General features: G+C 37.2%; 1 protein-coding gene across 7 annotated transcripts; it reads right to left on the reverse strand.

Moving 5' to 3' along the window:
- Positions 1–2,357: 2,357 nt before the first annotated feature.
- On the reverse strand, positions 2,358–13,725 carry LOC135666011 (protein MEI2-like 4). Of its 7 annotated transcripts, XM_065177494.1 has the most exons (16): positions 13,196–13,725; positions 12,626–12,973; positions 11,963–12,038; positions 11,659–11,753; positions 11,074–11,415; positions 10,435–10,859; positions 10,165–10,323; positions 8,673–8,789; positions 8,402–8,550; positions 6,127–6,218; positions 5,580–6,011; positions 4,712–5,363; positions 4,527–4,611; positions 4,372–4,440; positions 3,881–4,060; positions 2,358–2,921 (listed from the first exon to the last, which is right to left on the reverse strand). In XM_065177494.1, the coding sequence occupies exons 5-16, from the start codon at positions 11,399–11,401 to the stop codon at positions 2,766–2,768; spliced, it is 2,844 nt and encodes a 947-aa protein (XP_065033566.1). In that variant the 5' UTR covers positions 11,402–11,415; positions 11,659–11,753; positions 11,963–12,038; positions 12,626–12,973; positions 13,196–13,725; the 3' UTR covers positions 2,358–2,765. The 7 variants fall into 7 exon arrangements, with proteins under 7 accessions (XP_065033566.1, XP_065033570.1, XP_065033568.1 ...); XM_065177498.1 differs by lacking the exons at positions 11,659–11,753; positions 11,963–12,038 and having other exon boundaries at positions 12,626–12,845; positions 12,957–12,973; XM_065177496.1 differs by lacking the exon at positions 11,963–12,038.
- Between the last annotated feature and the right edge of the window lie 2,939 nt (positions 13,726–16,664).

A 16,664-nucleotide genomic window follows, 5' to 3' on the forward strand; every position in this document is an offset into this window, starting at 1 on the left:
ATCTGTCCTTTTGGGATGAATCAAACATATTTTATCATCATTTGCTTTGTGCTTTTACCAAATGACAAAAACATGCATAGATGATATATTTATATACTTAAACCTTGTTTCTAACCACAGTTAGATTGGCCTCTCTTACCGTACCTAATTAATTGTATCAGGAAACTCTAGATTGATTTGGGTTTGTTCTTCTGGAGTCTTTGGCTTTCATATGTCTTCCTTTGCCTTCTCCATTCTGCTCCCCACACATATTTCTCCAAGCTATAATGACTGTATGAAAACCTTTTATCTTCCTTGATCTTTAACTATGATGTATGGCCAAACACTAGGGTAGTTTTGGAGTAACCCATTGGAACCAGAAAGAGAGTATATAGCCCATGGGTGACGTGCTTATTATGCCTTTGTGTGCCAAACTAGTTGGCTTTTGATATGGTAAGACTTGACCATTGATCCATCTCTTTAGCTTCATATCTTGAATCTTTGGCCAATTATGAGTTGTTTGGAACACAATCGTCAACAAGAGTATGATTGTTGATAACAGGAATTAGTCTTTTATTTCGTGGTCAGTAAAGAAGCGTAATACTATTGCTAATATGATACCTAAAAGCAACACAACACCTACCATCGCCATGGTCGACCAAGTTGTCAAGCTTCATTTAATGACTTGAATGTCTCAATGGTCCTCCAAAATTATGGCATCAAACAACATTCATTATGCACGATGTGAGAAATTTTTGGCATCAAACCACATGCAACACGCTAGCCCATCTCTGTCTTCATCATGTATGTTTCAGCATCTTAATCATTGTTAGGTTTCATTGGACTCTCTCTCTCTCTCTCTCTCTCTCTCTCTCTCTCTCTCTCTCAAATACATGCTTAAAGTTGAAGGCAACATTTTGTTCAGATGACCTCTTGAAATCAGCGTTTTCTTGATCTCTGCCATATTCCAAGATGTGTTGTGCAACGATCTATCGTGAGTCCAAGTAGGTGGAAGACGAGCTTGCCTCCTGCATCGTAGTATATCCACCTCATGCTGCGTTGTTCTTCGTCAAACGCGTCTCTGTGGTTCAAGACTGCAGCCACTGTGGTGCCCTTGACTTCTGACCCCGCTTCAATGGATTGGCACCGTCTTCCTAACTGGTAGGCCACCATCCATTGAATTCTGACATTCCTACTCCCACCTTGCGGTAGCCATGGCAGGTGGCTTGTGTCACTCCCACCACAGTTGTCGAAGGACGACGAAGAGCTATGCAAGCTAAATATATCTTTGGAGAGAAGAAGTAATGCGAGTCAAACCTTATCGGTCCGTTGCATGCAAGCGTCGACTCCATGCACGTAATAGTGGCCAAGGGTTTGAGGTTGCAGGTGTCAAGCTTATAGAATGCTGATCTCATGAATTGTATGATTGTTAACGGTAGATAGAATATAAAGATGAGTTTTAACGTAAGGATAAGATTGTCCATTTGCAACCTATCTTATCATAATTTAAATCACAAAATAAATTAATTACCATATAATCAATCATCTGAAAACATGAATGAGTCAGGTGAGCCAATTTTTATCTTGATTTGTCTCTCAGATGAGCAACCCATTTGCTATGTTTTACCATATATAAGCTAAGATATAATAAAAAATAACTATATATATATATAAATATATAATATGACTATATGTTGGATTCATTAATAAAGTCTTGGGAAAATTTGTATGAATAAATGAATCAGGGATTGCTTGGTTGACATTGTACTACTATCATTTAGTAATCCATCTCGGACGCAACCTATGGGATATTTTTGACTAGTACATGTCAAACTACACCAATGATATTAGATTTTTGACTTTTCCTTTGAGAGAGAGAGAGAGAGAGAGAGAGAGAGTATGGATGAAGAGCAGAAGAAAAGAAACAAAAGAATCAGAATCCACCACCGACCGACCATTTCCAAGTTAACAGTCAACATTTCAATGAGGGAGGTTCAAAATGATTGAGACTTCAGACCTTCCAAAAGTTGTTTGAAGTAAGCTTATTGATTTGGTCCATTGTGACTTGCCCCGCATGCAAAGTTAGCATGCGACAATCATTTCCCATATAATATAATATTTATAGGCCTCCTATTGTCAACCCGAGAAGATGACTTCTTGACACTCGAGAATCAAGAAAGGGATAACTGATGTGTCCCGACAGCATCCTTTGAATCTTCACGAGGTATCAACTTTGCTAATATTGTCTGATTCTGACCACTTGAACAAAAAATAAAGGATTAAAAAAATTAAGATGTCTTATTCAAAAATCATGATCGGATTTTTATATATTCACAAAAACCAACCATGCCAAAGATATAAATATATCCGCAAAGAGATGAAAAGAAAGAGCACGATAAGTATTGATATAAATATGTGTGACGATGTAACAAATTCGAAGAACTCGAAGAAACAAATATACCAATGGGTGGCTTAGAAAAGGAGAAAGAATACGGAGAGGATATGTCAAAACCGCGAGAAAAAACCTATTTTCCTCTACCGAAATATCTGTACATTGTTCTTTTTACTCTTTGTGTATATCCAAAATCTTGGGGTTCTCCCAGCACCTTTCCCATTTTGACTCGGTAATTTTGATGAAATCCTGATGAAATAGTCCAAGAACTTCGGTAATGCACTTCAAATAGCATCCAAGTGCAACCATAACACAGCATATTGCATATGTGATCACCAGACTATGGATATGGCCTCAAAGTCAATGCCCCTCCAATAGGTGGCATTGTTCTCACTCAAATCTTTTGTGGACCTGAAGGGGAAACCGCTGCATCACAAGAGGCTTCTCCATTTGCAGAGGTGGACTTATCTCCCTGATGGTTCTCTTCACTACTGTCCGTCCTCCATCTGCCTGACCTTGACTTGATATTAGTGCCCACAGGAAAGGGTTCCTGTACAAGCCAAAAAAAATAATGATAATGAGAATTCCAAGGAACTGCCATTATTAAATATCTGTTCATATTTCTTTTTTGTGCTGGTAAACAAATTGATTTGTTAGAATGTTTGCTGCCTGAGTTTATTTGAAAATGTTGCCGCTTGCCAGCATATAAGACCATTACAATATAAAGGCATCAAAATTTTTGCAAATAACTCAACAGAGGCTTTATCAAATTATTAAGAAAATTTCTCATACAAGTTCATGCGTTTTTGGCACTTGCTAAATTAGATTGGGTAGGAAGAAACGTACCTTCTTAACAAATTAGAAGGTTACAACATTATTAGGATGTATCTAATAGTCCAACAACTCTAATTTCAGAGTAGGTAGCTGTATTAGGTATGTCATGCTTAAACTTCAAAATAAAACTTAAATAAATACCATAATAAGTTCTCACGATTAAAGATGAGTAATATCATATAACATCATGGCATATGTTTTTCTTGTGTTTTCTGGAAATTTTAATTGTTTCTCATCGTTTCTTGTTGAAAACTTCTCCCTTTATGAATAATTATTAACATAGTCTTTTATATTTTCAGAAATTTCATTTACCAAAATTATTTATGCAAATACCAACAAGCAAGAAGGTTTCAGACAATTATAGAGACATAAACTTACAGTGTTCATATAAATGTTATTGTCCACTCCCCCCAAAATTTCCAAAAAAAAAAAGCAAAATCTTGGATCCGCCACTACTCAAAAACCAATAAGTAGTATGAAAGATAAAGTATGTCAATTCTGATACAGACAAACACAGCAATAGAGGAGACTATTATCGACCAGATTCCGTTAATGATGCTAAATTTTTTCGACAGAACACAATAATGTACATTGCAGGATAAACCACTAACAACCAAGAGCATAGCGTGAGAAAGAAATCCGAACCATGAAAAATGAAAAAATGATGCCTCATACCTGATCCCCGGCATTAGGACCATCTGTATGGAAGAGGATAGGACGACAGCGTTTATCTTCATTCATCAGACTTGAGTTCTGGAAATGAGCAATCAGAGCTGCTTTCCCTTGGATTCTGGCATATGCAAGTGATGCTACTTTTTCACTGTTAAACTTCTCCCATTTCTTACCATTAAATGACTGCATAGGATACAATGTTTTAGCATTTCATACCTTCAATTGTGCAACATAACCAAACACAATGCTGATACAAGGAAGCAAGAGACATCACATAATCATCTAAATGCTTTTTTTCAGTTTACAATCTAAATAGCAGTAATAGTCACAACATGCTAAAAACTGAAGAAAGAAAGAACACTATTAATATGAAAGTAAAACATAATGTTAAAGATGTCAAGATCAACAAAGGATACTACTATTTGGTGGATAGCACCAGAGACAAAGCATTCAACCTAACTATTCAAAGGCTTAAGATTCATAAAGTACCAAACCTGGTAAAATGGAATGATATGCTGAGTATTGACCATGTTTATAAACGCATAGCCAACGTTGCATTTGTTCTGGAAAGTAGAGAACCACACATACCCAATGAGTAAATCAATAATGGATGCAGGTATGCCCATCAATAGCAAGTTACTGCAGTTACCTTAAAATCAATTGGCAAATAGATGAAGTCATAAGTTCCTCGATGATTTTCATCAATAGCAGCCAACAGCATCTTAGAGGTGTATCTATATAGACCAGGATAAAACAGTTTAATGGGAATGAATAACAAGCAGATAACTTACATCCATATAGCCAAAAAGGAGTGAAAATAAGAATTCAGCATACTTATTGGGAATGTTCTTTATCATAAGTGTCGTTCGAGAGTCTTCACCACGTATAATACGTTCAATATCAAGTTCATACTGCTTCTTGTTATCACTCTGAGTAGCATTTGTGTCATTTCTTCGGCTCCTGATCCGCTCAGTAGGACCATCAAATGAACCAGGCATGGGGAAGATTGGATTCCTTCCATGGTAAATCTGACCCCTTTGTTGAGGTGAAAGAATACCGACATGTGCAAGAGAAACAGAAGGGTCCATACAGTTTCCACCAACACGAGAAAATATGTTATGAGAAGTAAGTTCTAGCCAATGCAACTGAGAAGCTGCAGAAAGCCCCATGCTTCCGTGAGATCCAGGATGAAAAGCAGGCCGTTCAATGGAATCCCCACCATAGGTATGTCTCCTGCCCCAAAGTGATGGATTGACAGCAGGTGCCGAACCAACATGATGGTGTAAAGGAACAACCGTGTTTACCATATGAGATTGTCCTCTAGGAATTCCATGGATCTGAGATGGATTAGTAGGAATGTTGTTTATAAATGATGGTGGATTTGACCATGACATGGGGTTAGGGGTTTTATGGTGGAACACATTTGTATTATTCCATACATATTGATGTCCCTGAAGAGAGCAGATTCTATTTGCAGAACAAAATGCTGCAAGTAATAATATACATTAGGCAATAATCAAGAAAGCAATAAAGGGAAACAGATCTTGAAAACCTATCTTTTTTATAATGATAAATGACTCACCAAAAGCCAACAAAATTAGCACTCAAAATTGATCAGAAACAGATGCAACATTGGTAACGAGAAGTTATTCTAACCAAATAAAAAGTGCAGAAAATGAAAATAATGGTTCATTGTCCATACCTTCATTGTGATCAGTAGCATGCCCATTGAAGCTAGCAGATCCTACTTTTTGTAGATGCCTCTTATCAATTCCTTCAACAGGTCTGGATATGACACCCGTACCCACAGCTGACATAGTACTTGAGTGGTAAGGAATGTCATTATTTACTTCATCGTGATAATCTGGAAGGGAGCGAGGATGAAAACCAGGCATATCTTGAAATTCAAAATTCATCTGGCCCAGTGAATGCGTGATGTCAGAATGGGCAGCTTGACTGTTACCAACTGATGCAACTCTTATAGGGGAAGGTAAATTCTGAGACATGCTAGATGAGATTCCATGGAATGTGGCCTCTATAATTGGGTTGAATGGTGCTTGAACCGCAGATTTTAGACCTTGGATAGCTCCATTTTCAAGACCTTTGGATGTGTTTACTCCAAGCGAGGACGGTCCTGAAAATTTGACATTTAGGTAAATTATGTAGGCCAGAAACATAACCTGACATGAGAAGCGACATAACACATTTAGTCACGTATCATTTGAAAATCAAAGCCCAAATAATCATACCAAAGCACCCAGGGAGATAGTTATTTGGACTTTCCTGCCAGCATCCATGTAATTCTTCCTGCTTCAGCTCTGGAGATAACTGTTGCGTGAAGCTGTTGGCAAAGGAATTGCGTCACTATATATGATAGTCAAAATGCAAAATTAAACAACGGTGGTATTTAAAAGTTAATAGTTATGAGAGTAAGTGTAATTCCAGATGAAACACCTATAACTGATAATATAATAGTACTGTGCATGCCTGCATGGCATGCAATGTAGACTGCTAGTGACATTTCGATATCATAGTACCAGAAAATATCCTTTCCTCAATTATTGAACTTATTTTCGTGTAAATAAAAAAAGGAAGCAGTAAGCAAGGGGCTTTTCTCAAACACCACAACACTACTTCCAATCCGAACCAATAGGACCAAATTTTCAGTTACCAGCCTACGGTTGGATAGGCTAAATGTTGTATACAAATTAGTAAAATACCATATGAAGATATTGATCTAAAGACTGTCTGCTCAAAAGAAGAACCAACAGAAGCTTTGTCTAGAAAGAAAATATAATCTGCTTAATACTGAATAAAAATGATAAGAAAAGTGAACTAGATTCTATTGTTATGCAAAACAAAACCATAATATTTTGCTAATGAAATATGTTGTACTAAAGATAAACTATCTGGCTTAAACTTGAACTTAAAATTTTCATTCCAAAATACAATAGTACACCCAAAAAAATTGCACGTTAAACTATATTCTCTTCCCGTGTAGCTGGCTACATATTAGTAGCCATGGGTACTAGCATTGACCCCATACACAAAGGAAGATTAGTTCACTATATGGGTCACAAGCCAAGTAATGCATATAAGTTCATGCACCTATCTATTCGAAAAGAAAGATAAATTGTAAATTAACTACAGACAATTGGACATAACATTAAGAATGTCCAAAAAGTTAATCTAGGGTGAGGTTTTAATGTCAAAATAGTCAATCTAAGGGGGCCATATGGAATTTATAACAATTTTAGTTGAAGTATTCATAAAAAAAATTAAGAACCCGAGATAACCAACAGAGAGAGTTCCATTTATTTGATTTAGTTTTATTTTTTTTCTACCAAACAATATGATACATGAAGCATCAAGACATGTTCTAAAATACTACCATGCCATTTCAATCTCAGTTCCTAGTTCACTCTGTTGTCAAAAATATTTTTCAACCATCACCAATAGACAAACACTTGCATCTGAGATGCAGTGCAACCATACAAGATCTCATTTTCATATCTGCCAATAGTAAATAAGAATATAGATGACCCATTGATAGTAGAAATGCACAGTATACCTGACTATATCAACTTCTATAAGTTCTATTACTCAGATAACAGAGCACAAGATCCTAGATAAGAAAGTTAATGCTGAAAAACGATCCCATATGATGAGTTTTTCAGTCTTTGTGGTTATTGTCTATCCAATTGTATTATTAACACAAAAGACAAGCATGGCCCAAAACTGAACATGCCAGTTGTTGAATTTCAGGTTCACTACAGTACAATTTTTGAACATAGATCCATCATGACTATTGAACCATCCATTATCGTGAGAAAACTTTCTGTTCAACAAAAACTCACGCAACTGAGTACTGAGAGAGGCTATATTAATATGAATAGGTATGGCAGGAGCTCTATAAATATTAAGGGTGGTTGTAATAAAAAACAAAATTCAAAAGAGCCAACAAGATTATTATTCATTAAATTAGTTTGTGAACGACCCTCCATTATGAAAGCTCAGCTGAATCCTAGAAATTAGTTAACGGGAAAATAAAAGAATGAAGAAATGGAGTGCCTGTTCAAAATTTTGATGCATTTTAAATGTGTACAATTATACATACTAAGACATGAAAATGAAATAACAATACTATGTACCAAGCTTCCAACACTTCAAATTGATTTATCATACTTGGAGTTGGAACTAAAAAATTAAAGCTGAGTAGCTGACACAAAATTGTAAATGAAATCCAGAACAGTGACTACTTCAAAACTCACAAGATAAGAATATAGCTAAATAATCAATTTGACCAGCTATTTTTGTAACATAAATAAGAATGATAGAACACCACAAGACAGATTAAAAGATAGCATTAAATTAAATAAAGAATAATGAACAACCAAAAATCCACTTAACTTTCCATATCATTTCCCAAAAAATCACCAACTAAATAGATATATACAGAGACAAAGCTGCTACAGGACATTATGAATATGGGAACAAAACTGAGTTTGCTTAGATAATACCCACCATCTTGCACCTCCAAGGTGGCTAAGCTCAAGCCTAATTTTCTTGCCAGCAATATCACTCCCGTTTAAGGCATGAAGAGCAGCTTCAGCAGCTCTAACATCATAAAATTCTATGGATTTGTGATGACACTTATGTTGAGTGCTGCATATCTATCAAGGTCAAATTTGGGAATTAAAGACAATATTGACTTTATTATCATAATATAAAAAAACTTAAACTCAAGTTTTAGTATAACAAGCTATACAATATTGAAGCAGAAAAAGTACATTACCTCTTTGATTTCACCATAAATTCCAAATATCTGATGGAGATCATCATTTGTAACAGAGGAATCCAGGTTGAATACCAAAAGCATACCCTGATTTACATCCTTCTCAGAAGGGTTGTCCTAATAATTTCAAGTGCATGTCATTACAAAATATTTGTAATCTGGAGGCATCGACACATACATCACAGGAAAAGACATGTTCAATACACAAAGATGGTACAGTAGAAGAATTTACATGCATGACAAGAATATATAATCAGTGTAAATGAGTAAGTAAATATACTAACATTCTTAGCAAGTGGATTGACAATGAGATGATGCCAGGGTGAAAGAGACCATCATGATAAGATTAGGCTTATCTCCATTTTTCCAGGATGAAGGTGAAGAAGTCAGTATCATTTACAACAATAAGTCTCTTCTTCACCCCCAAAGAAGAATCTGTTAGGAACAATATTGCTTCCACATGGCACCATTTATCAGTCTAGTTGTCCTATGGGTTATCTTATCAGCTAGGTCACTGGTTGCAGGTTAATGGTTACACAGAATAAAATGTTTTAAAGAAAACAATGTAGACATCAAAGTATGAGACTCCTAGCATTAGAAAGAAAGTTGGATAACCACCAGAATTCACAACCAAATGATTGAAAAGTTCCTTGTTGCAGATAAGTCAATGTCCCCTAGAACTCCAAAGCAACCTACCCTTCCTTCAAAAGATTCAAGTAATTTATAGGTCAAGCCAATAATATGACATTGGTGGGAGACCCAGATGATCATTATAAAAGAGATGGCATGGACAAGCAAGATACGAAATTTCATGAAATAGACATTACTTCATGAAACCCACCAAGTTCCTTGAAAAAAAGATACTACGAAATTTCACGAAGTAGACAATAGCTGGTCATTCTCAACAACTTAACACTATGCTTTTAGCTACTTTGAAAATCATATGCAAGAATACAAAAACTTGGCCAAAAAAATGTCAATTCAACTGATGTCTGTAAGCAGGAAGAATACTCTTAAGCTAAACTTTCAATTTATATCCATGGCATTGTATCCTTGTATGATGCAAAGAATTCATTGGCACTACGTCTATACCGGTTCAAATCTCAGTTCAAAGGCTCATTTTGCAGCATACACCAATCTTTCACAATAGAGGTATCAAAGACAATTGTAAAGACCCATTTCTATTTTCCACGATTTATTGGAGAATTCTTTTGTAGAAGAGGTGACACGTTATACAAACCCTGTTGGACAATTATGCAAATCATGTTACATCTCCTTTGTGGTACTAATGCCATTAAAAAAATTAAGGTTCTCAATATATCTGTGTTAACCACTTTAAATTAAATTTCAAGAGAACTTATTTTTAAAAAAATCAGGAGAAGAAATAAAAATTTCTAAAATGGCTGGAACAAAGGAGAAGATTACTTCTAGAACCTTTTATTGAACTGCAATGGCATTACACCAGTCAAAAAACAAGGAAAGAAGTTGCTACCTTTGGAATAGAGAAGTGGATATCCAATTTCCAACACCTCAACGGCTTGTTTTGGAGTGCTTGGATTGCATTTAGTGCTGCCCTTATATCATAGTAGGATATCATAACAAAACCACGATGCTTGCAAGCGGTATAGAGTGTCCGTATGTCCCCATATTGCTGAAGAAAGCAGGAGAAAGAAATCAGAAATTAAGAAATCTATGGACATTACTGAAACCATTCACTCTAAGAATGACCAAGTAAGAAGATCAAGTGGAACAAAAATAGCACCTCAAAAAGAGCTCTTAGTTCACCATCCTCGACATTGCTATTGATATTTCTAACAAAAAGAGTTCTAGAGGGATGTTCACCATATGGGTGTTCACTGGCAAATGGGCCATTTAGTTTGCCTTGTTGATAATTAGAAGCTCCTCCACCAGCAAATTCATATGTTTTATTCTCATTTATTTTATCATCAGTTTCTAGTTCCATACCACCACCACTGTAAAATATGTCATCATCAACATCAGTCTCATCATTGGGTTTACCAGTATATCCCTTATCGTAAGTAACACCAGATAGCAATTCGTCATCATCAGGAAGGAGGTTCCCAATAGTTTGAGCTTCGATGTCCTCCATTGATTCAAAGAACACTTCTTCACCAAAGTTCGAGTTAACTGAATGAACAGACTGAACAACATTTGATGACAATTTCACTGCCACGAAAGTTAATGAAATTAAACATAATCAATCCAAAAACATTAATATAACCTGTGACAAAGCTATATTCAACAAGTAATGCCTAAAACTTCACTCCAAAAACATATATTAAACAGAAAACAACAATTGCCTCAGAAGAACTTAGGCATCTCATAGCAGCATTATTTAAAATAGTACCAAAGTATAAAAAAGGGAAGGAGGAAAACACACATTTATTGTTGAATATATCTGATAAAGAACTAGAGAAAAGTCCATTCTCGAAATGTGACCCACTAAGATCCATTATGTTCCCTTCACTGAACAAAGAAGATTGTAGAGCCAATGGATCAGATCGGGATTCAGAAACATGATCAGCAACTCTTGAAATAGTAGATATGCTGGTCATCCTCTGTGGCTCCAGTATATGATGGTCAAAACTTGATTTAGTCTTCTTGTCCTTAAGAACATAAGACTCCGAAAACTCTAAGCTTTCCACAGGGCTTAATCCAATCTTATGAAGCTCATCAAGTATAGATGAGACAGACTTGCTCCCTGCCATTATTTGCCTTCCCTCTGCAGATCATGAATTGGAATACATAATACAGTTGTGCTCTAGATCAAAAGCGGAAACAAATAAATTGCCAGATTAAGAGAAATAACATTTTTAAAAAAATTATTAAGATACAGACAATACACCCAGGATTAATTAGATTGCGACTCAAAGTTGAGAAATTATATGCACACACCCATGATAAAATGCTCTTTATCCAATCTGAATGATATAGCAAATACACTAAGAGTGATGGCTTGGCTTACAGTATAATCAACTTGGACCCTCTAAAAGCTCAGATAAATGGAGATCCCCCAAATGTCCATGCTAAATGTTGGAAATGGATTGCTCCCAGGAAATACTGGAAGTGCCAAGAAAAGAAAAACAATAAAAAAAAACAGAAGCATCCTAAAATGAACATAGATAGGCAGAATGAACTCTAAAAACTTTTCTTTTAGAAAAAAATATCTTAAAAGTTAAGTATGAGTGGAAAAAGTTTCAAAAAACTGTAAGTTGGTAAAGCACAAAATAAACTAACATGACAGACTAAATGCTCCAGCCCCATTTCACCTGATAATTAAGAAGATACAAGCAATATTTGGAGCTCCCTAGATGACTATCAGATGAAAACCAAAGTTTCTCCAATCTGAAAAAAAAAAGGGAAAACATGCAGTTCACATTAAAAAAGAGACCCAACTCTCAGTAATGTGATACTGTTCACCACTATGATCATAAACAAAGTAAGGCTTCTGAAATCCAACTTGTCTCTGCAAACATCTAATGCATTTCACTGAGGAAGTTCTTGCAAACTAGATAACAGAAAGGAGTAAAAAGAAAAAAACAGAAAAAGTTTTTGATGTGAAGTCGTGGTGCCCCACAAACATTGCTTTTCAGAAAATTCACCAATAGAAATGATTCCATGAATTAAACAACAAAAGAGAAAATATAAACAGCATAAAAATTATTTCATAATATATTCAGGCGTGTTAGTGCTCTTGGATCTAGGTGAATTTCTTAATCTGCGCAAGAGAATCAATTAAAGCCTGTAGTTAGGCAATTATTACCAAGGAGGCCTCGACCTAGTGGTTGGATATCCTTTTCATTTTTGAGACGTTCTAGATTTGATTAGTTGTGGAGGTGGTACCCAATTACATGACCAGGGTAGTTATTAGGAGGGGCTCATCATTCTCTGTAATTCTCAGGAAAAGAAGAAATATTAAAGGCAACTGTTACCTCAGTAACAAAGTGCAGCTCCTCGGATAAAAATGGAGATGCCTCGGAGTGCAGATTGAATGGAGCTTGCAGCCCTTGTTTCATCATTTTAGTAGGATATCTGCAGCTCCAAAATCAAAGACACGACCAAAATTCATATTTAGAACCCCAGACTTTCCTCACATGGCCATTCCTTCTTCCCCCATGGTCTGCTTGAATTCCCCGGAGAAATGGTTGATCTCTAATGATACAAAAAGGAAACAAATAAAGAAATTAGGTTGCAGCTCAAATTGCTCCTTTCTTCGCTTCAAGCAATTGTCGACGTGCTCAATATTTAAATTAAAGGGAAAACCCTTTTGGCGCTGAAACCTAAAGTTCCACAAAAAAGGTCGAGTTAAATCGTCGCAGCAACCGAATGCCAACAACTAATGGGGCGAAGAGAAACTAGGGAAACAGCTAAATCCAACAACTAAAGTATTCTAGCAATTGCATTTCCGGCCTCAAGATTTGAGCTCTCGACACCAATTCGAAGCAGATCAAAGAAATCCAGAAAATAAAGGAAAGCACAAGATAGAAGGAGGTCCCTCTCACCGGATCGCCCGCTTCCTCCGCTCACCAAGAATCGCCGCAGACAGCACGGGGCAAGGGTGGTGGAGCGGAGAAGAATTTATATAAAAGCGATCCACAGGGGGCAGGGGAGAGATAGGGGAATAGATTACGCCATAAGACAAGGAGGTGGCAGCCAGGGGGAATCCCACAAGGGATCACCTCGGCATCCGTGCCGTGCGCGAGCGTCTACCTCTCCCCCGCCTCTCTCTCTCTCTCTCTCTCTCTCTCTCTCTCTCTCTCTCTCCTTTTCCCCTCCAATGCAAGCAAGACCGCCACGCCCCGCCCTCCCGCCTGCCCGCCGCAACCGAATAAAATATTATACCCTCCCTCTCGCTTCTTTTCCCTTTCTTGGCCCGAATTCGAATGATTCTAAGCGTACGCCTCGGATGGCGTTCGGCCGCCGGTATCTCTCGCGGATTCCGGCGGTCGGACGCCGGAATCTATGGCGATCTGCTGTTCACTCCGGCCGGCGAGGGGATGCGAGCAGAAGAGTTAGGATAATTGAGAGAGAGAGAGAGAGAAAGAGAGAGGAATAATTCTCGGTATTTAAGGCTTTAGAGAGAGAGAGAGAGACGGAGATTAAGGGGTAAACGGCGGCAATGAAACAGTGGAGACGGAGATGGCGACGGCGCGTCGTTATCGTCGTGACGGCGTCGCACTCGGTCACGGGTCGGATCGGATCGACAAATCCGGCGCCCGGAAAGGCCGCCAGCTCGAACCACTAATGCTTTGAAGTTACCCTTTTACTCCCCATCGACACCGCTCTCTAACGTTAGCCTTAAAGAAATTATCAAGGGTATTTAAGTCAATCCGTGAAAGAGACGGGCCTTTTACGGGTCCCACTTGCCACACTATCTTCCTACGTGGCACATTTCTGTGGGCTTGAAGAGACCGTATCCTGTCTCCACAGCAACAGCTAGTGATCGGCTCTCTCGAAACGTATCGATGCGCCAACAGACTTCTAATTGGTTAACGCACTAAATAAATGCAGCAAGCCTTAGAACATGCAACAGCTAAACCGTCCGTTCTCGAATAGCGTACGTCAATGGGTCCCACATGGCTACCATTCACGACACGTCACGTTGAGTTCGAACTTTTTGGCTGTGGGAGACGGAACGGTGGATCACGAGAAGGTAGCGTGTGCGTGCGGCACACGGAGGCGACAGGTGCGTTGCGGCCGGCAGATGGGATGGTGTAGGGATGAGGCACATCACAAAAGGGCCGAGTGCCCTCACCGTGACCGTCGGGTCGGGATCGGAGGGTCCACATCAATCTTCATCCTATCTTACGGTGGTGTAGCGGCGCACACTGGATCCGGGATGCCTTAGATTGCTTGCTTGATGAGAAGCAGCACTATGCTTTGTCTCTCATAGGTTAGGTTGGAAGTTTAATTGGCATTGGTTGAGTTATTGCATGTAATCATTGCAATGAGTTACAGTGAAATGGTAATTGAATAGCATCATTCCAACAAAAAAAAAAAAGTTTCATTTTTATTTGGTACTCAAAACCTCATGATTTTACTTATATATATATATATATATATATATATATGGTAATGGAAAAAAAAGTGTATTCATTTCCTCTAAATGAGAACATGTAGTGAGTAAAAGTAAAACAAATAGTTAATTGCATGTGGTGTTAAGGGTGTGAATTATTTTAATGAGAATATGATTGAAAAGAAATTCTTATCAATCATATTCAAGGTTATATAAAATTAAGTCACCTCACTAAGTTCCAACATGCACAATGTTGTTAATAATCATAGTTACCAAGTAGCATAGGTCATTTAGGGATCTCAACCTATCATATGACCTTGATGATAGTCTATGATAAATCCAAAAGCAAATCAATTGATTTTATTTTTTTATGAATTAATTAATGTATAAACTATAAGTAATGAGGTTATTTCTTTGCAACTCAGATGAGTAAGATATGATTGACACTTTTAGTTACAATTGTGCATCATGTACACAACTAAGCTTTCAACAAATTTGGAGGTGTTTGGGAATTCATGGCACTCCAAATGCAATGGTGGAAAGTTGTACCTTACAAACATCTTAAGTCTCTAATTCCTATCATCTCAAAATGTATCATTGTAACCTGAAGCGCAATCTTGTCATGTGAAGCTATAAATCCCAAACATCTCAAGAGGACAAAGCTTTTAGATCTATACTAAAGTTGTTTGATCATGGAGCCAAGGAGAAGCTGAGCTGAGTCACAAATACACTGATGATGTCCCTGATCTTATGGATATGCTGAAGAAGATGAGCTTTGAAAGCTACTCAGTGCTATCTCATGATGAGGACAAGATAAATGTAGGGAACAAGAAAAGTTTTGGGCAACTATTTTGTAGGTGGGTCCACTCTGATCCTCCCATTTGTAATTTGATCTTTCAAGTGGGTCCAATTTCCACATGGAATTTTATCATAATTAAGATGGTGGAGAGTGACAAAACTAAGATCATCCCTCCTTCCACCAAGGAAAAGTTATTTGAGGAGCAATACATCAACCACAAGATTTGCTAAGGTGACTGTTTCCTAACATGATATTGCACATCAATCATTTGAGACTCTTCTTTTCTCAGCTCAAGATAGATCAAGATTTGGTTGTGTTCCTAAAAAGATGGGTTGTCAGGAACTTTATTTTTTTGGTAACCGATTGTTTATTAGGTGCTTGAATTTGGTAGATGCATTCGATTTGTTTGCTCAGTGAAGGGAGCATTTGATGAGAAGTCAATATGGATTTAACAATAGCTTTCGGAATATCTGCATGTCACAGCATTAAAGTTATGAGTTTCTCCTTAATCTTAATTTTCTTTCTCTACTCTCAGGTAGAAAAATGTCTCTTTTTTCTATCTTTTTTTTTTGTTTGTAATTTTGTTCACTAATCATAATTCAGAGCAGATCATGATCAAGATCATGGACATGTTCTTTCTTTGCAGAAAACAGTTTAAACTGGGCTTGTTCAGATGTGTTGTTGGCTGTATTTATCTTCCTTTATTTTTGTTTATGGGAAGAAATTTGTTCTATGGGATCATTCTCTAACAGCTATTCTCCAATAAGTTAGGGATCCCTTGTTCATCTATCTTCCATAAGATTCTTAGTGCAAGTGGTTCTTTTCCTGTCAAAGCAAGAAGATGAAAAGCATATATCTAGATATATATATATATATTACTGACAGATACATGAAAAGCTTTTCTGATCAGCTATCACTCTCGCTTTTTCTGCAGTCTCAGCTTTTTCCAGTGAATCATTCAATCCAATACCATCACTGCTGTTTCAGTAGACCACAAGGAAATAAAATCCACTGCCATTGTTCTGACAATGAGGTAGATACCAATATCTGAATCAAATTTCACATAGAATATATGTACAAAAGCTAATTGTTTGTTTACTGATCACAACTTACAGTGGAGTCCCTGATTCTGCTGGAGGAGATAAAAATTGAACTG

The sequence above is a fragment of the Musa acuminata genome, unplaced genomic scaffold (assembly GCF_036884655.1).
Source record: "Musa acuminata AAA Group cultivar baxijiao unplaced genomic scaffold, Cavendish_Baxijiao_AAA HiC_scaffold_1059, whole genome shotgun sequence".
Taxonomy (NCBI): domain Eukaryota; kingdom Viridiplantae; phylum Streptophyta; class Magnoliopsida; order Zingiberales; family Musaceae; genus Musa; species Musa acuminata.

Bases quoted from the DNA above. Each gene is read 5' to 3' on its own strand.
- LOC135666011 (XM_065177497.1), bottom strand. From the start codon at position 11,401: ATGGCAGGGAGCAAGTCTGTCTCATCTATACTTGATGAGCTTCATAAG. The intron at 6,012-6,126 runs GTATGATTATTT...TCAAATTTTCAG, and splicing joins CTATCTCCCTGGGTGCTTTG to GACCGTCCTCGCTTGGAGTA. The intron at 2,922-3,880 runs GTATGAGGCATC...TGGCTTGTACAG, and splicing joins GTCCTAATGCCGGGGATCAG to GAACCCTTTCCTGTGGGCAC.